Here is a 21176-nt window from a genome sequence, read left to right on the forward strand (position 1 = left end):
ACATTATAACTCTTCTCCCCCACACAAAAAATAATACCAACTTTACAGTCTCTAACACATTTTACAAAAAATTAGAAAATAAAGGACTTGTTGAACTTTATATAATCCATCGTTTCCCATATTTCTTTGACCAGAATTCCCCACCTTTTGGGGTTAGATGTAATACTGGCAGAAAACACAGTTTAGGGAAACACTGCTATATAGCACTGTTTGAAAATATTACTTCTAAATAGATTTATAAAAATAGCTAGGATAGAAACTGTGACAATAAATGAGAAGGTTACTGGGGTATATGTATTCAAATAACTTGAATTAAGTGTTTAAAGCAGGTAAGAAAAGGGACAATTATAAGATGGATGATTTAATTAAAAATTTTAAAATTAACGTTTAAGTCAAATCCCTATATTAAATGCTAATTTCTCTGTACCAGAAAATATTTTTGTGATGCCATTCCCTCGCCCTGATACTAAGTGCAGTCTTTCAATATTAAAACTAAAGTTCTCCTAGGAACTGAGTGGTTCAGCACAGGTCTGTTTGTGAATCTGCTGGTTTAGAATTATTTGTGCCTTTGCTCCTCTTTGTACCATAGTGTACTGCCTATGGGGAAGGGAAAAATACTTTTAACATGTGGATTCTCTTATATTACATTTTGCTAGACATCTGGACCATTTTGTTTTGATGTCAACATAAGTCTATGGGGGGGAAAAGTACTGAATAGTTAACACTCCCCAAAAAGAGAGGGACTACAGCAGTTTTAGAAAGCACTTACTTAATCATTTCAAAAAGCTTTGGATCTGAGACCTTGATATTTCGTGCCATATTCCAGGAAAGATGAACCATGGGTACTATTGACTTCACACTTTGCAATTTGTTCCATTCGTACCGTTCCACTGCCAATTTATACTGGCAGGCTAGGAAAAAAAAAACAGTTATAAAGCAACCCAAAGTACCAAAGATATGAAGATAACCATTATCACCTTCTCAGGTGACATCATCAACACCAATTCTGAAAATCTCAAAACATTACAAAAATATTTTTAATGTTTTTTGATAATTGTGGTAATAATAATAGTAGCGATCATGTAAAGAGTGCTTACTATAACTCTGTGCCACGCATTTGTTCTGAGATAGTTCGATACATTATACCACTTAATCTTTACCATTACCTTATTAATTTTATCATTTCCATTATACAGATGAAGAAATTGAGGCCCAGAGAGGTTATATAACTTGCCCAAAGTTGCAAAAGCCAGGTCCTGGTCCTAAATCCAGGTCTTTCTGGCTCCAGAGGCCATATTCTTAATCTTAAATATCTACTGCCTGAAGGCAGGCATAATTCAAACAGATTTTGACATAACAGGGCTATTCATATGACATACCAGATAAAAGAAAAATTTCAAAGAATGAAATTTGTACTTTGCTTTCTCCCATAAAGGGTTTCCTTTAAAAACCAAGCACTCTAAATATTATTAAAAGTACCTCTTGTATATAACGACATAAATTTGTTATTTGCTGAGATCTACAGTCTTGGATTTCTATTTGTTAACTTAGTATCTTGTACTACAAATTAAAATTTTACTCAAGGAGACATTCTTCCTCCAATTTTTAGTGAGTTATATTCCAAGAAAAAAAAAGAATAAACCCATCAGATAGAATCCTTTATAAACTAAAGATTTTAGTTTTTTTTTTTTGAAAGCATATTCTTTAAAATACCTGTAAGTGGACCAACATTCCAAGCAATGTTGTTGCACCAGCCAATAGCCTGAACCCAATGCACAGTGCCTGCATTTATCCAGACCAAATCTCCAGGTCGCTGAATAAACCTATACACTGGAACATTTGCTTCATAAAGATCTTCAAGGTTGGGCCACCAAGAACCCATTAGGAAATTCAAATTATTTCTGGAATAAGAAAAAATATTGCAAATGGATCAAGTACTTTAATAAGCTCATTATAAGACTGAAAGACATTATCAAAAGTTTTAAAAAATATGCTCATTCATTGCACTTGAAACTTTCTGCTTATGCAATAAGAAACTGCAGTATGTAAAGTGAGTGAAGTTACAGTTAGGCAGTAGATGACTTATCCAAAGATCAGTATTACTACCTTCCACTGATTTTTCAAAGATCCAAACGAAATCAAAAGCTATTTTTAAGTAACACTTATATATATTAACCTTTAACTTCATTTAACTACAGACTATTTTGATCAAACCCTTCTCCTTGGCACATTTAGAAATCTCTAACAGGTAAATGGAAGGTGGAGTTGGCATCAAGTCATCTAAATCCATAAACAGGAATGCCATGGCAGATATAAGTTCAATGTCTGAGGAAAAGCAGAATAGAAAACAGAAATGTTCTGTACTGCTGTTTTGAATCTTAAGCAGGAAAGGGAGCAGCACATCAGTCTCTGTACAGTTTTGATGACTAGTTGACTGAAACTATGCAGGTGAAAAAAAACTTCATCAAAAATGAACATACATGCATAAATAACAATCATCACCACCACCACCGATACTTTGGAAACATTCTAAAAATAATATTACTAAGCTTTTCTTATAAAATCTGGCTTCTTATTCTACGTCATCATGACATGATATGAAGTATTTTTTAAACTACATACAGTGCAGAAGAACTTGCCTATAAAGCCAAATATGGTTATAAACACAAATCGTAGTCCTGCTTAACCCATGTGTTGTTATAAAATTAGAAAAAACTTTCTAACCAAAAGCAGGCAAGCAACCAAGACCACCTAATAATCAATAGCTAAGTTGAAAAAACAAAAAATCAAACTTACAAAAAAAAAAAAAAATCAAGCATCCTCTTTATCATATAGTCAAGTGAATGGTTATTTCATGACAGATATTATCTAAAGTCATAAAACAAACTCAACAGGCATGGTCAAATCAGTTAATATCAAAGGAAGTATCCTTATGTGAAACAAAATTACACTGAAATGCAGAGGTAGCAAGTGCTATTTCTGCAACTTAGTTAAATTTACCTAACCCTTCAGACTTTTTTTTTATTATCCACATGTTCAAGCTTTTTAGACATTATCTGCCTATTCTAATTATTCTTTATTCTCAGGTTACCTCTCTATTCAGATAGGAAAGAAAACTAAGTCCTAACAATAGTCAATCCCTACTCAGAAATAATGAGCAAGGATCACTGTACTGCAGATGCAATAATATACTACTATCTCAAAGTTTAAGAAATAAAAATATTCCTGCAGCACAACAGAGATTTCCTACATGACACAGTTCTTTCTCTGCTACCACTAGATTGCTGGTCCAGTATAGATTAAAGTAGATCAGGTTATTTCATCACAGCATTTGAAACTTTAAAATTCCACATCTTGAGCTTTCTTAGATTAAAGGAAACCTATACATTAGATAGTATAGACAATAAAAGGTGATTATCTTTTGCTTGTATATAAAGCAATTTTGGATTATTATGGTTGTTTTTGCAACTATATTTACACTTCATACTAAATCAAGATATTTATGGCAACGATCTTTTAACCCAAAATTTAAATATTATAAATTAGTATGTGGAATATGTGTATAATTAGTTTTCAAAGTCTCTCATATGTAAATGTTTTTGGTGGTTTTTTTCTCTCTTTATCTTACTGGGCTGGGGGGAATAACACCGAATGTATGTATAATTTATGTGTTTAACCATAATAATTTTCCAATTTTTAATGGAAAAAATACCAGGTTCTTAAGTAATGGAGTATTTTTTTAAAACACAATAAGACAAATAATTAAATTTAAATCAATGAAAACAATTCCAAGGTACCCTTTAACACAAGATAATTAAATGAACAGTTTCTAGGATCATAAGGAAAGGAACATTTCCATTATGAATTCTTTGAATTCTAGAAACAAAATCTGAAGCTGCTGTTTAAATTTTATAAAATTCCTTTATAGGAAAAGTTGTCAATGTAGTTTTAAAAAGAATTTATATCATGATGATATAGCAAAGAGTAATACGTTCAAGCTTGTGTTATTAACCACCTATAAGGGTACTCAATTACAGAATTCCTTCCACTTCTAAAACCATTTATAGTAGAACAATTTTTCTTGGAATACAGATCTTTCACATGAACAAGTATTTACACATCAATTGTTTAATGAATCCAGTAAACAACTCAACTTTCTACCCCCTAAATTCAAGACTATTACTACTACATGAAGCGGTTTCAAGGCATCTTTCTTAAAGTATTCCCAATAATACAAAATAATAGGTTTGTAATCAAATCATTTTATATGAATTTTCTGCTGAATGGTAAGTGAAAACTGGTTACATGCATTAGGATATCCAGCTTAGTAAGCTGCCCTTTACAGTTACTATTTTTGAATAATTATGTTTAAAGAAAATTCAGTTTGGAAACCTACTTTTCACAGAAGTCATTCAGAACACCCCAGTAACCTTCAGGAACAACAAACCATTCACAGTCACCTGGACCAATATTTATGTTAACTGAACAGAAATTGTTATTTTCTTGATGACCTGAAATGTGAAAAGAAAAAAACAATCAGCAGACCATAAATTCTATAGAAAAATGTCTTTAGAAATGGAACCTTGGAAATGTTCAACAGAGAATGCTCCAGTGGTATTCAATAGTTTATCTGTATAGCATTTTTGTGTCAAGTCTAGTTTTAGAGCTGAGTTTGGTCAACTCCTAACTTATTCAGTAGGAGCTTCTGTGGAAGATAACCTAAATCATGGTTAAAAGCTTAGGTTTTGAAGCCAGGTTCCTTGGCTTAGTCATTATGTGAACCTGGGCAAGTTTCTAAACCTCTGACTCAGTTTCCTGTAAGATTTGATGATAATGATTCTGATAAGTCAATGGGTTGTTTTGAGGATCAATGAAGTAAGGACTGCTTCTAATAGTGCCTAATACATGGTATGTAATAAATATTAGCTATTATTGATATTGTTACCACTTCTTACTTGTGAACTAATCCCCATTTCTCACAAGTAGTATTAGGACATCAGTAAAGAGGCAGGAAGTCTAATTTTCAAAATGTAGCTGCAGGAGTGGTATGAACAAAGATGGCAGAGCAGGGAACTTTGGGGGAACTCGCCAGAAACACACACACACACACACACACACACACACAAAATCTAGTGAAAACTGTCAGAAGCAACCTTACCAGAAATCTGGACAATAAGTCAAAGATTTACAGCAACCAAGCAACTGACAAAAAGAAAAAGTGACTTAAACACAGTAGGAGATCTTTATGTAACCTACCTTATCTCTACCTCCACCACCGGTGTGGCAGTGGACTTAAAAGAGTAGTTTGTATTGCTAGTGTGAGTGTCCCTGGTTCTGGAGGGAGCAGACTAATCTTGTTCCCAAAGAACTGTGTTCTTCTGTTTTGTCTATGCTGCAGTTTCTCCAAAAGACTGACAGAAGGGACTTCTCTATGTTTCACCTACCTCAGTACTCTATCAGGGCAAAGCATTTCAATGGAGGAGGAGCCCCCCCAAAACACTGTAAGACTAAAGAACAAGCTGATACCACCAAGGACAAAAACAAAACAAACAAAATAACCAGTTGGGGCAAACAATAGACATGCCAAAGGCTTGGAAGGAAAAGCTGGGGAGTGAAATTTTAGGGGAATAAAGGCTTTGAAAAGTCCCTGTGTACACTGTAGAATTTAGAAGCCAAACGCATACGCAGGGCAAGAGGTATGCTCAGAAAAAAACCTAAGAAGACCATAAACTAACCTCTCGCTGACCTTTGGGCTCAGTGCAAGCAAGGAAGTAAAAGCTAAAGTAGAGTTGTAAGCAGCATGGCTAAGTATAGAAGGAGTGACTCAAAATGGAGGCAATCGGGACTTCCCTGGTGGTCCAGTGGGTAAGACTCTGCACTCCCAATGCAGGGTCCCCGGGTTTGATCCCTGGTCCAGGAACTAGATCCCACATGCATATACTGCAACTAAGAGTTCGCATGCCGCAACTAAGAAGCCCATGTGCCACAACTATGAAGCCGCATGCCACGACTAAAAGATCTCGAGTGCCGCGATGAAGACCTGGCGCAGCCAAAGTAAAATAAATAAATAAATAAATAACATGGAGGCAATCTGCAAAGACCTAGAGAATTCTTTTTTCTTTTTCCCACTCTGCTTTCCTTTTTTGGCCACCAGGCATTTAAAGAAATCCCTGTCATATCACGGCTGAGATAATTAATAGAAAGGAGACTTCAGTGCCCACACACGACAAGGAATACAGTCTTTGCAAAAATAGTGTGAATACTATATATAAAATAGATAACTAACAAGGATAACTAGTAACTACTGTATAACTCTACTCAATACTCTGTAATGGCCTATATGAGAAAACAATCTAAAAAAGAGCAGATACACGTATATGTATAACAGAAAAAAAAATAGTGTGGAAAGTCACTAAACAAAGAGATGACTGTAGCCCACAGCAAGCAACAACAACAAATCTTACAGAGGAGAATCTGATTTCTGTAACTGCTGCATCATAATATTCAAAATGTCAAAACACTAGCAGAGCACTATGCTAAAGGTACAAAGACTTCAGAGACTACATGACTACATCCTACAGAGAATATACTCAAATACTTGAAGTCAGTTTTCAACAAAAAATCATGAGGCATGTAAAGAAACAAGAAAGTATTGTTCCGTCACCAAAAGAAAAGGAAAAAAAAAGAAAGAAAGAAATTAACAAAAGCTATTCCTGAAAAGGCACAGACACTGGACTTACTAGGCAAACACTTTATATCAACTATCTTAAAATATGTGTAAAGAGCTAAAGAAAACCATGTAAAAGAACAAAAGGAGGGACTTCCCTGGTGGTGCAGTGGTTAAGAATCCACCTGCCAATGCAGGGGACACGTGTTTGAGCCCTGGTCCGGGAAGATCCCACATGCTGCGGAGCAACTAAGCCCGTGCATCACAACTACTGAAGCCCACGCACCTAGAGCCCATGCTCTGCAGCAAGAGAAGCCACCGCAATGAGAAGCCTGCGCGCTGCAACAAAGAGTAGCCCCCACTCACCACAACGAGAGAAAGCCCGCACAAAGCAACGGAGACCCAACGCAGCCAAAAAAATAAATTGAAAAAAAAGAAAAGAACAAAAGGAAACAAGGAGAATGATATCTCAACAAACAGATTATCAATGAAGAGACAGAAATCATAATAAGGAAGGAAATAAATGAAGCTGGAAAATATAATAAATGAAATGAATTCACTAGTGGGCTTCTCAACAGCTGATGTGAACAGGCTAAAGAAAGAATCAGCAAACTTATAGATAGGTCAAATGAAACTATACATTCTGGGGAGAAGAAAGCAAACAATGAAAAAAAATTCACAGACCCTAAGAGACCTGTGCGACACCATCAAATACGTTAACATATGCACTGTGGGAGTCCCAGAGGAAGAAGAGAAAAGGGCAATAAGAATATTTGAAAAAATGATGGTCAAAAACTTCCCAAATTTGACAAACGACATGAATCTACATATCCAAGAAGCTCAAGGAACTCTAGGAAAGATAAACTCAAAAAGATCCACACTAAGACACATTAATAATCAAGCTGCAGAAACGCAAAGAAATTCTAGAAAGAAGGAAAAGAGAAGTGACTGTCATATACATGGATCATCAATAAAATAGCTGGTTACATATCAGAAACCATGGAGGCCAGAAAGCAATGGCTTAACACATTTAAATTGCTGAAAGGAAAAAAAAAATTAACCAAGGATCTGGCAAAACTATTCTTCAAAAATAAAAGAGAATCTAGTCAATCTGCTCTATAAGAAATGCTAGAGTTTTTCAGGTTGAAATGAAAGAATATAAGACAGTAACTCAAAGCCCTATGAAGAGATAAAGGACCACAGTAAAGATAACTACGTAAGCTGAAGACTCACATTCCAACTTCGAAACTTACCTCAAAGGTAGAGTAATCAAACCTGTGTGGTATTGACATTAAGACAGAGATATAAATCAGTGGAAAAACATCAAGATTCCAGAAATAAACCCATACATCTATGGTCAACTGATTTTCAACAAGGGTATCAAGATCATTTAACAGAGGAAAAACTAGTCTTTCCAACAAATGGTGCTGGGACAACAGGATAGCTATATGTAAAAGAATATGGTTGGACCCTTAGCTCATACCATACCCAAAAATCTAACTCAAAATGGATCAAAGATCTAAATGTAAGAGCTAGAACTATAAAAATCTAAGAAGAAAACATAGAGGCAAATCTTTACAACTCTGGATTTGGCAATGGTTTCTTAGATACAACACCGAAAGCATAAGCAACCAAAGGAAAAATAAATTGAACTTCATCAAAGTTTAAAACTTTAGTGCATCAAAGGACACAATCAAGAGAGTGAAATGATAACCTACAAAATGGGAGCAAGTACTGCAAATCATGTATCTGATAAAGAATTAATATCCAGAATATATAAAGAACTCTTGCAACTCAACAACAAAAGGACAAACAACTCAATTAAAAAATGAAGAAAGAACTTGACAGTCATTTCCCCCAGAGTAGATATACAAATGGACAACAAGCACATGAAAATCCAAACCATAATGAAAAAACATGTCATATCCGCTAGGTCAGCCATAATAAGAAAAAAATGAAAAATAATCAATGCAGGTGAGGATGTGGAAAAATTGGAACCTTTGCACACTGCTGTCAGGAATGTAAAATGTTGCAGCTGCTGTAGAAAGCAGTTTGGAAGTCCTCAAAAAGTTAAATATAGAATTGCTATATGACCCAGCAATTCTAATTCTAGGTATATAACCAAAAGAAGTGGAAACAGGTATTCAAACAAAATCTTGTACATGAATGTTTATAGAAACACTGTAGTCACAACAGCTAAAAAGTGGAAGCATCCCAAATGCTCCTCAAGTGATGAATGGATAAAAAATGTTCTATATCCATATGATGGAATATTATTCGGCCATAAAAAGAAATGAACCATTGATACAATATGGACGAACCTCAAAAACATGCTAAGTGAAAGAAGCCAGACACAAAAGGCAACATATTGTATGATTCCATTCATATGAAACATCCAGAACAGGTAACTCTATACAGCCAGAAAGCAGACTAGGGGTTGCGAGGGGCTGAGGGGAAGGGGGGAAATGGGATGACTACTTAATGGGTATGGGGTTTCCTTTTGGGCTGATGAAAATGTCTTGGAACTACACAGAGGTGATGGCTACACAGCACAGTGAATGTACTAAATGTGACTGAACTGCACACTTCAAAGGGGTTACTTTTGTTATGTGACTTTTACCTCAATAAAGAAAAATGTAGTTGCTCTTGCCATACCCTGTCTGTGCACACCACACCCTGACTCTTCTATATATCACAGTATGATGTGAAGACAGTACTCTTAATACTTACAAACTGTCTCTTACCACAGGTAAATGGCTGGAATTGTCCATGGCATGGACTCCAAATAAAATTTACCTCTAATTAAAACTAGGGATGTTGGGACCCCATCATCTTATTAAAAACCTTTCAGGATAGAGCCTGAGAGCATCTCTAGTTTAGAACATAGACTGATCATAAAGTCCATTAAAGCAGGTAACATACCTATCTAGGTAACTCCAGGAAGGAAGTGTTTGCCCCATGAAAAAGTATTCAAAATAATTTTTAAAAACTGAATGGAACTAATTAACATTTCTTCTAATACCAAGTTGTCTAATACAGTAACCGACCTGAAATATGGTAATGTGAACTGAGATGTGCAGCAACTGCAAAGTACATACTGGATTTCAAAGACAATATAAAAAGGGGGGGAAGTCCCAATAATTTTTATACTGATTACATGTTAAAATGATAATATTTAGATATATCTGGGTTAAAATTAATTTCACCTATTTCTTTTTACATTAATGTTACTATAAAATTTTAAGTCATATATGTGACTTGCATTATATTTCTATTGGACAGCACTACCCTAAGGGAATTCTTTAGAGAATTCTTTAACGTTCCATAGGACACTTCTGAAAAACTAATACCCTGTATATAAACCAACCAAAAAAACCCCCAACAGTCTAGACACAAGTGACAAAGTGATCTATCAAGTTTGCTTTCCCCTTGCTCTGTAATGAAAAACGGCATTCTTTGATGTGGGGATAATACTATTTGCATAAAATAATTGAAATTGATGAGAGAAAATTTCGGTTGAGATGAATCTTAATAGAACCAGTCCAATACTACATGCATAAGAAAAATGAACTCTAGAGAGTTCAAATAACTTGCTTAGCATTTACATTGGAATCTAAATGACAGAGCAGGGAGTAGATAGGTCTTCTGCCATTTATTCCAGAACTGTTTCCACTTTATCCAATTATGGATAAAATATCACAAAATTAGGCTTCCAATGGCCTGAGGACAAAAACTACAGCCTAATCCTGGCTGTACATTAGAATCCTCTGGAGAACTTTTTTTTTTTTTTTTTTTTTTAAATATGGATGCCTGGGGCTTCCCTGGTGGCGCAGTGGTTGAGAGTCCACCTGCTGATGCTGGGGACATGGGTTCATGCCCCGATCCGGGAAGATCCCACATGCCGCGGAGCGGCTGGCCCTGTGAGCCATGGCCGCTGAGCCTGCGCGCCGCAACGGGAGAGGCCACAGCAGTGAGAGGCCCATGTACCGCAAAAATAAATAAATAAATAAATAAATAAAATATGGATGCCTGGATCCCAATCTCCAGATATTAGTCAACTATATATATTTTTAAAACTTTACCAGAAGATTCTAATGAGCAGCCAGAACCGGGAACCACTGACCTACGTTACCCAGACGCAAGCATAGACCTATTCTGAAACAATTTTTTAGCTACAATTAAATAAGCAGGTAATAAAGAAGGAAGCGATCTGTCTTCAAACCATGGCTACTTCAAGTAGCAAACAAGCACATGAGGGTGATATGCTGCCTGTAGGCATTGGTACAAGTGAACTCGTTATTACCAACACCCATCCTAATTGTTAAATATTTTGAACATCACCCTGTGAAATTTCATGTCAATTAAAGGGAGCACAAAAAAGATGATACATTAGTATCGGACAGAATTTTAAGTCTAAAACCAATGTAACTTCATTTTACAAATGGAGAGAAAAAATAAAAGACCCAGAGAAGAAATGTGACTTGCCAAAGTGACAAGTCTAGTTAGTGGTAAAGTCTGGACTAGATACTATGGTGAGTCTAGTAATGTCTCCACATCAAGTGTCGCTGTAAACTGTACATTGTAACCCAATAAGACGATTGCAATCTACACCATCTTTTTTAAATGAAATAGAATGGAATAGATTAGAAAATGTATTGTTCTATGAAAATGTTTTTGTATACATACATGTGCACTAGGTCATAATATAAAATATATTTCTTATTGTGATTGTGGTAAAAATAAGTTTAGAAAAAACCGTCACACTGCAGTAGATGGGATCAAAAATAGTCTTTAAGTCACAGGGACTTGTTTTCCCAGGAGTGCTCCAATGACCGTGTTTCCAGATTACACTGCTATTGTTTCAGGGATATTACATTTCAAAAAAGATACTACCAAGTGGAAAAATCTTAATAATCTAAGCTCAGTTAAAGAGCCAAATCTTGTAATAGAAATAAGCCTTTCAGTTTCATTCATTATACATGGAAAGAATCCAGTTCTCTTTTGCATGTTTCACATTTTGATCAATTTGTGTGTCAATATGTTAGTTCATAAAAATTACCTGGTGTTCTACTTCCTGGAACTCTCATGTATAGCTGAACTGTGTTCATACCCAGTATGGTATGACCAACGTGGCTTAGAAGATTTCCTGCTGATACGACACGCACAAAAGCAGGAAGTTTAGTCAGCTCATGTAGCTGCAACTTCCACCTGCAATAAAGTATCATATCAGATCAAGAGTGAAACCCTGCTATAAATATTTGTAGAAGTTAACCATTTCTTCAAAAATCTTGTGTTCCAATCAGAAAAATAATCAAATCTATAAATATTTTACTTTTGCATAGGAAACCCTGGAATGCTTAAACTTTTTAATTTTGCAAAGAAAACTTCCTAACAAAAAGAAGCGTAAAAATTATTAATAAAAGAAAAAAACTGACTTCCCTATTTTTATAATTGTTGTATAATTCTATTTTATAAATATAATTTTATGGTTGTATAACTACATATAGAAAGGTCTTGATGAAAATTTGTACAAGAGTTTTAAGTCAAAGAAAATAATCACAAAGCCTAGCAAAAATAATTTGGCTAAAGCCTGTATATCAACTTAGAAAAATGACAAGGAACAAAACAGAAGAGAAAGTTGTAGAAAATTCTCAGTCTTGCTAATAGGAAACCTCTTTGCATCAGTTCACAGAAACACTACTATGAAGACTTACTTTTTGTCATCAGACAGGTCAATGTTGGTCCCAAACTTTATGGTTTTAAAGGGTCCTTTCCTTCTCCTCCCAGAACTTAAAAAGAGAGATATTATTAGAAACATGCCTTTTAAACAGAAATACTAAGTGGACATTACAAATGACTTACTTATCTGAAGACGTAGATTCATTATCTGAGTGGTCTTTATGGTGACTTCTTTTCTCATTTTCTTCCTATAGATTAAGCAAAAAGCAATCCAGTTTAATATGTATTCTACAACCAGATATCCTTTCCATCATACAATTGAAAAGTTTACATATAGATCAGTGGTGTTATCTACAGACCTCTTTCACATGAAAATTTCTTCAAAGACCACATTAAATAGAAAGCCAAGAAAAGTCAAAGCTCACTGGCATGGTATCCAACCTCCTCCATCGGCCACAAAGTTATCCTGAGTTCTTCCTTATTAATATTCTTCCATAAGGGGAAAAACTAGAGATTCTCATTCTTGGCCCATTTTCAAGAGAGGAAATTTAAGGAAAGCTGAGAGGCCTAAGAAGTGTCAATCTTGATTATAAATTTCCTAAACTAACAGAGGTGTGTGCGTGTGTATGTAGCTATATATGTATGGAATACATAGGGAAGGGGGGAGGGTAAGATGTTCTCTATTCTTTATTACAGACAAATGGAAGAAGTTCTTCCTGGGTTAAATCTTTTCTTTCCCCCACAATGAACTATACATGAATGATAAACATTTACAACATTATTAAGTAAATTAAGTGTTGGATAAATATAGGTGCTTTTCAATGAAAATATTACTATTATTTATGATTTCTGTGTCACAGACATGGTATCTCTTAATACTGTCCTACGATTTCTGAGTTAACTATATTTAGTGACATTTTGGCCTCCCTCCTTCTAAATGTATATGTTTTTTAAACATTTGTCAAATTTTCCACACATAATGGTCCATACCTCCAAGGCACATATAAGAAATCACTGTTTCTTTGATTATGGATCCCTTTCCAGTTAAGTACCGTGCCTCTCATCTTCTTCTTCCAAATACTCCTTTGATGATCTCTGAATCCTGCTTACTATCTATTCTTTTCTGACCGTAATACTACCACGGAGTTGAAGTATCTCAAAAGTCTGAACCAGAGAGACTTATATGGACAACAAATTCACTGCAACTCGTGAAAGTTGCAGGATAGTTTTTATTAAATGAATTTCTCTATAACATGGGGAGTGGTAGTAAGAAAGGAACACAAATATATGATTAGCAGGTACAAATGTTGCCTTGATTGAAAATGTGAACTTGAAAATTTTAAACAGAGATAAGCAAATCTAATAAACTACAAATTAAAGACTTGCAGGCGCATATTAAATTTCAGCTGTGGGATATGTACAGAACAACTTAGTACAGATAAGTGTTTGAGTAATACATTTAATAAACTCACTTTTATGGATGTTTTATGTTCACTTCATAGGAGAATTCAAAGTTCTCACTTCATTGCTGAAGGATTTTAATAATGCCTCATTGCTGAAAGTCCTATGAGTCTTTTAATAATAATCCTGATTATTTTTCAAAGTTTTATTCTTTTATTTTCTGTATATTTTGAAATAATTTTTGCCTCTCCTGGAGTTCTCTCTTTCAAACCGAGATGGGTAATGCTTCCTGGGGGAGTTATATATCAGATAATACTAACCTGGTAGAGTTTAACGGGAAGGAATAAGACAAGGGACTCTGCAAGCATAAAGCAAACTTAAGATTTAGTTTATCATCTAATATCAGTGGTTCCCAATCAGGCATAATTTTGCCCTACAGGGCACATTTGGCATGTCTGGACACATTTTTGATTGTCATAACTGGGATAGGGGTTAAGGGGTGTGCTATGGGACATCTAGAAGGTAGAGGCCAGGGATGCTACTAAATACTCTACAATACACAGGACAGCTCCCCACAACAAAGAATTACCCAACCCAAAATGTGAATAACGCCAAGGTTAAGAAACCCTTCTCTAAACAGAAATATCCCAGAAATGAGGGAGACATCTCACTAGAAAGTAACAATATTTATCAACCCATAGGTTTGCTTAGACTTAGTAGTAAGAGCAAACCGGATAGCACTTATAAAGTATGTTATAATAATAAACTATTTTATATAACATAAAATGAGATGTTTACAAAAGTAAAGCGCCCTTTCAAAGTAAACTATAAAATAATAAAACAAATGATCTCCAAAATAAAATCATCTTCAGGAAATAAATACTTACTCTCAATGATTCCTGGAAAGAGGAGGCCTGGTACTGTGCATATTTAGCAATTGTAGTATGAGATCGATTACTTTCACAGTGCCAGATTTTCTTCGTTCCAGTGGGATCCCAGTTTTCATCTGCTGGCTGCAACAACTGTGTCCTCACTTCCACCATGTGTTCATTGTTAGCTTCTACCAAAGTTTTGGTAGAGAAAAGTCCCAGGTCTTCATAAATAAATAAATGTAGTTAATAAATAAAAATTATATTTGGAATAATATTTTTTAACGTCTTTACTGGAGTATAATTGCTTTACAGTGTTACTTTCTGCTGTATAACAAAGTGAATCAGCTATATGCATATATATCCCCATATCCCCTTCCTCTTGCGTCTTCCTCCCACCCTCATATATACACTACCAAATGTAAAATAGAGAGCTAGTGGAATAATATTTTTAAAGTGTGTTTTTTTTTTTAAAGAAAAAAAAAGGAAAATGTTTCATGGTGCTCTATCCAATCCCCCTAAAAACTAACCAGGAACTCTGCACACCCTGAGCTTTGTGCCAGATTTGCACAACCATACGCTGAAGCCCTGGACCTAATCGTCATGCCATCAACAGAAGGAGAATAATCAAGGGGCCAGGGGCTAAAGATTCACTTGTTTATTCAATCTCTGCAGGTGACAGGAACCACTTAGGGGGCTACAGTACTTATTAGTAATATAAAATTTTACCTATATTTTATCTTAAAAATTTCTTCTATTAGTCAACCTAAATCATAATTGTAATTATATAACTGTATGAAAATAAAAGCTAAATTAAAACAACAAAAGTTAATTCAGCCATTATCATCGTATCTTCAAGTTATGGATTAAAGAAGTAATAAGTACTCTTTCTCTCTCTCACACTCATATTAAAATGAAAATGCAAAAAACTACAAAAGAATAGAAAAAAGTTTCTGCCAGTGCTTTAGAAGTTAATAGACAGTAAAGGAAATATATACACTTTTCCTTTTTCTTATTTAAAGCTTACCCAACTTAAGGGCTCCAGCAAGGCCACGTATTACTGTAACAGGGTTGTTTGGATTTGTACAAAATTGGTGTAATGGAGGAAAGAAAGCATCACGTTTATTTTCCAACTGTAAAATTAAAACGTATTGTTAGATCTCCATAAAGCAGACCTTTTAGAAAATATTACGCCAAATTTATATTCATTATTTACTGCAATTTAAATAAATAATACGTCCTATGTGTCGTTATTCCTATTTTATGTTTTATAGCATTTTATCACTATGTCTTTTGATTCTAATTGTAATTAGTAACCACATACATTTCTCTTGTCCATTGTATCTTGAACAAAATACGTGGGAGAGATACAGAACAAAGTCCTATCACATGCTACAATGTGGATGAATCTTGAAGACACTTTAAGTGAAAATAAACCAGTTACAAAAATAAAAATTGTGTATAATTTCACTTATATGAGGTATCTAAAGTAGTCAAATTCATAGAAACAGAAAGTAAAGTGGTGGTTACCAGGGGCTGGGGAGACCAGGGTAGAGGGAGCTGTTTTTTAATGTGTATAGAATTTCAGTTTGCCAGATGAAAATGTTCTGGAGAGCTGTTTTGAAACAATTAGAATATACTTAACACTATGGAACTGTACACTTAAAAATGGTGAAGATGATACATTTTATGTTATGTGGTTTTTCTCTTATCACAAAAGAGAGGGAAAAAAATCAGCATTTAAAATAATATTACCAAAATGAAAGCAGGCTGAAGAAGACAACCCGTAAAAGATAAATAATAATTTTGCATTTTCCCCCCTCAGACCTCAGTATAAAAGTTTTATTACACGTGTATCCCAGTGCTTCCCTTACATACTAAAGGATTAATATGATAAACAGTTGGCTCCTGGAGGGTGAAAATAGGGTCAAATCTCCAAAAACACTCAATAGTTTAAAATTTCTTCATTTGGGGTAGAAGTGGGAAGATGGAAGGAAATGGGGTAGGAGGACCTATTTCAGAGAAACATAAATAAGAGTTGCTTTGATTGAACTCTTATCAACTTCCTATACCACATGTCTAAATGTCCATTAAGTGAAAGTAATCCCCAGTTTTAAATAATCTATTAAGCTTTTTAATGACATATTTATTATCACGTTTTATGTTCTCGAACACTTTTTTTTGAAGGTAAATATCTTTTTTTTTGGTAGATGTATAAACAGAATGAATGTTAAGATCCTTACAACTAGTAGAATGCAGATTTAAAACACAGCTTACGCAAAAAGAAGTTACACTTTTAGGTAGTTTTTGCCTAAATCTGCTCAAAATTGGGTGCAGTAAAAAGTATTTCTCACTACTGTAATGTAATCGCAGTTAATAGCTGAGAAGGCAGCTATTAAATGCTATTACAAAATCTTTTTGAATATATCATTTTTTTCCCCGAAACATTCAAGCTGCTGCCAATAATTCTGAAGTTTCCTAAAGGGCATCCATATTGATTTAAAGCAAGATTTTATGAAAGACAGGTAGGTGCAAACACTGGTTTGATTTACTTCTAGTCAGTCAATTCAGACTCACATAAATACTAGGTGTAGGTGGATTCAACTTGTCCTTTGGCAAGGGAGGGTATGGTGAAGATGGTGGTCTTGGAGGCGGACATTTATCCAATAAAATGCTACTGTTAGATAAGCCATTTTTACCTAGATTCCTTAAAAAAAGAAGAAGGGAGAATAAATCAGCTGTACATCTATTTAGAAAACAGAAAAAAAAATCCTGAATTAAGTCCTAATTAAATTACTGGGTAGTTGCACAAATCCATGAGATTTGGATCCACCAGGAAGAAACTGAGAACAATTATTCATTTTAGTAATTACTTAGCTTGATTCCTATATCTCCCACTGAAGAAAAGTAATAGAAAAGATACTACAACACATGAATTATTGATGACATTTCCTTATTTCACTGGTAATTTTCCAATATATTTTCTTTACCTGAAGAACAAACACAAACTCCAGTTTTCTCTCCACCAACTTCCACCATCAGATTCTTTCCATTAAATGTGAAAACAATAACTTGACCAAAAAAGGTCTAGGTAATAGTAAAAATAGAATATATCTCTCTTTCTATGTCTCATCTCAATAACTATAACTGGAATATCTTAGTGACAATTCTCAAACCTGAAAAGACCTTTTCCTTCCTTTTCTCAAATGTTGGAAAGAATTTTCCATGTAACTCCTTGGCAAAATTCAGCAAGACTCCAACCTACTAAATTTTATAGCTAATTATACCAATTTTTAAAATGAGGCATATAGTTGCTATCCATTAGCTGACACTCTATATAATTATTACTTACTAGTATTTGGTGTTTCTTTTTCTTTAATGAAGGTATCATGTTTGTTAAATTACAGATTATTAAAATATGGTAGAATTATTCCCAAACTGCAATTCTTTTAGTGTAAGAAAGAAAAAGAAAGATATTTCCAATTTCCTAATGTTTCTACCTAACTCAGAAAATCAGCAAGATATAATTTTGAGCTTTCAAATCATTCCAGGGTAACTAACCTACCTCACCCAATTATTACAAGTTCAAAACTAATCATTACATTAAACTATCAAATACTCTTAATATATTAAAATTTCAGATAAGAATTTGAAAACTGTAATTATGGTAGGGAGTTTAAAACTTAGTAATTTTATTTACTGAAGAAGGCACTAGCAAATTTGCATCATAAATAATAGAATAAAGGTTGAATCAAAATTAATTTTTCTTATTTTGCTGTTTTTCTAGCAGTGGAATTTTGTAGCTTTTGTAGCACTGGAAAAACCTTACAATCAGCCTGTTTTGGTTGGCTCTAATGAAAACTAAGGCTTGAAATTTCACTGTTACACACTTTTGAGATGTTACACTATAGCATCACGGGTGACCCTTTTTAAATTTTCTCAACTCGAGTAAAAACAAGAGTTCAAGACAAGTATCAAAGAATGAATTAAGTTTAAAATAACTTTTTTTTAAAAAAAGTACGTGAAAATAGTCATTAAAGTGAAATTTTAAGTTCAACTAACATTTAAGGTTAAAGGTTAAATAAATGAATATTCTACTCATTACCAGCTTTCAATATATCTCTCCACAAAGTAGGAGTGCCCTGTACATTTAAAGATAGACATGACATCTAACCTCTTAAATTTAGGTATAAAATTGGTATTAACTTATAAACTCCATGGCAGTAGAAAATACTTGGCTGGGACTAGTAAGGAAACAATTCAATTATCATTAAACCAATGCCAAGATAAAACATTCACTTACAATTTCCACATAAATAATTAAGTTTTCATGCTGAATTGTGTATCTACCACTCCTCAACTTTAGAATTTAAACAAAATATGACTCCAAATACATAAAATTTGTTTGCCAGAGCAGGAGATGGACGTACTGTATAGTACTAATTAATATTTTAAGGAATTGGACCAAGTATTTTAAGGATATGGACCGAGTATTAAAACTGTACCATAAAAGAGCATCTCATACTAGTTAAACATGACACAAAAATTTAAGCTTCTACAACATTCTGGACATTGAGAAATGAGGCTAGAAAATAGGGTTTGATTGATTAGCAGAATTCTGCTTCTGTCATTTCTACAATTCTGTAACAATTAAAAGAAAAAAAGCACATGGGAAAGTAAATAAAACAAAGAAAGCTGTAGCTGCCTTTATTTTAAAATAGAAAAAAAAAGTGAGGCATGACTAAGGGAGTTGAAATTGACTCAACCATTGAATGCTGCAATTACAATTTTTAAACAAAAAGGAAGCCAAAGTATTGTAACCGCCTTCTGACGTATAGCACTGACCACAAAGATGAACCCAACAAAAAGTCAGATTAAAAATAACGAACACTTTAAAGACTAACCACATATGTGAAAATAAGAGGGTAGTTGAGAATGCACTATGCAATCAAACTGTATCTAGCAGTTTCTTACTGTATTTCAAACATTGATTCCCTGTCTACTGAGGTCAAGTCTGGAACAAACAGGAACTTCCCTTAAGGAACTGATGTAGGTAGCTGTCTATATAGTGACTATAACCTTTTTCCACTGAAAATGCTAACGCAAAGACAGAGATGTGGATAACAGGAAGAGACTTTATCTTCTGAACACGTAAATGCCCAACACTTTATAATACTTCAAGCCAAATAATGAAACTTTAATACAATAATCCAAAGTGGAGAAAGGCATTAAAGTTAAAGAAGCATGTGCTGGAAAGGATTTAGACAATATCCCATTTTAAATCCTTTTCTCCCATCTTGAAACTCTTTCCCTGAGCAAAGTAGAGTAAGAAGAAATTAGTCATTGCCCAATTATTTTAAATTTTGGCTTAAACTTAATTTCAAATTCACCCTCATCATTTGGTAGAGAAATGAAACCGAGCTCTGTAGATAAACTAACCTACACTTTAATTATCTTTTGTTATGAAGTTCCTACACCAGAAACATCAAGTCTCTTGCACCTATGTCACTTTCCCCTTCTAAGTTCTGGACCCCTGCCCAGCTCAGGACACTACCAACAGAACAGAAATGGCAAACAACATGACACATACCATTTGCCACCTTGACTTTTCTCTAAGCCTCAGGAGATTTTTATCTCCACTTTATCAGAGCATTTTTTTCTTGTCTCTTCATTAATAAATTGAGGCCTAAATTTACTGCAACCCCACAGGTCTATAGTGTTTTGGTGTATCTAGCTACTATAAATTGTCTTTAAGAGTTAAGAGCTGAAAATAAATCTCTAAAAATGTACTTTAAAATTCTTAAGTCAACATTTATATACATCTCAAAACTGAGATGGAAAAGAGTATAATCTTTAATATATTAAACACCATCACACCTAGTTACCCACAGCATAGACTTTATTAATGAAAACTTAAGGTAACTGCTACTGTATACTGTTTATAACTTGTACCTCCATGGAACTCTTTCTGACAATATTCTTCCAGAATACCCTTAGGTCCCATACGGTCCATGATGTTAGTTTTGGACCGCTACATTTTCCCCCATTTTCTAGCAACTTTCCTGAGACTATAGCAAATAGAAGAGGGAGGAAGACCCTGCTCCAGCTGAGTGGCAGCAGCACTACCTAGGAAATGGGACAGAGGTCCCAGCAGCTGAGTGGAGAGCAGGTAGAGGGCAGTACAAATTGGCAGCAAGCCAAGGCATTGCATCCAAGGAGAGCTCAGTATAGCATTTGATGTGGATATTAAAACACGCCTATTCTCTTTAGGCCCAGAGTTGAAGTGAGTGATAGTGTAACATCTAGACAAAAGGACTAACATAAAAACCTTATTTTCTAAAGAATTATATTTTAGAAATTCAGGGATCTCACTGTATGCTTTAGAAGAATTTAGCCTGACTTGGAGATCATCCAGTGTGGTTTTAAGTCACTGACATGAAAAAATCTGGTAAGGCAGTTAAGATTAATTACAGAAGTTATCACTTTGCAGGCCACTGAGGAAAATGCTGCCAGCAATGTGGACCCAATAGGCAATACAAAGGAAATAATAAAATATGAAA

At 34.4% G+C, this 21176-nt stretch overlaps 1 protein-coding gene across 9 annotated transcripts in view; it reads right to left on the bottom strand.

Annotated features, from left to right (window-relative positions):
• KDM6A (lysine demethylase 6A) overlaps positions 1-21176 on the bottom strand; it is a 206103-nt gene that overhangs the window by 18818 nt on the left and 166109 nt on the right. For all 9 annotated transcript variants that reach the window (XM_022556398.3, XM_022556394.3, XM_022556389.3 and 6 more), the window contains 9 exons: positions 17194-17323; positions 15644-15749; positions 14635-14840; positions 12530-12594; positions 12382-12456; positions 11727-11875; positions 4397-4511; positions 1714-1901; positions 770-911 (listed from right to left, as the gene is read on the bottom strand). In XM_022556398.3, coding sequence (XP_022412106.1) covers positions 770-911; positions 1714-1901; positions 4397-4511; positions 11727-11875; positions 12382-12456; positions 12530-12594; positions 14635-14840; positions 15644-15749; positions 17194-17323 — 1176 coding nt within the window. The remainder of the gene's footprint in view (positions 1-769; positions 912-1713; positions 1902-4396; positions 4512-11726; positions 11876-12381; positions 12457-12529; positions 12595-14634; positions 14841-15643; positions 15750-17193; positions 17324-21176) is intronic.

The sequence above is a fragment of the Delphinapterus leucas genome, chromosome X (assembly GCF_059928025.1).
Source record: "Delphinapterus leucas isolate spDelLeu-1000000601 "Yukka" chromosome X, BTC_Dleu_Yukka2, whole genome shotgun sequence".
NCBI lineage: Eukaryota > Metazoa > Chordata > Mammalia > Artiodactyla > Monodontidae > Delphinapterus > Delphinapterus leucas.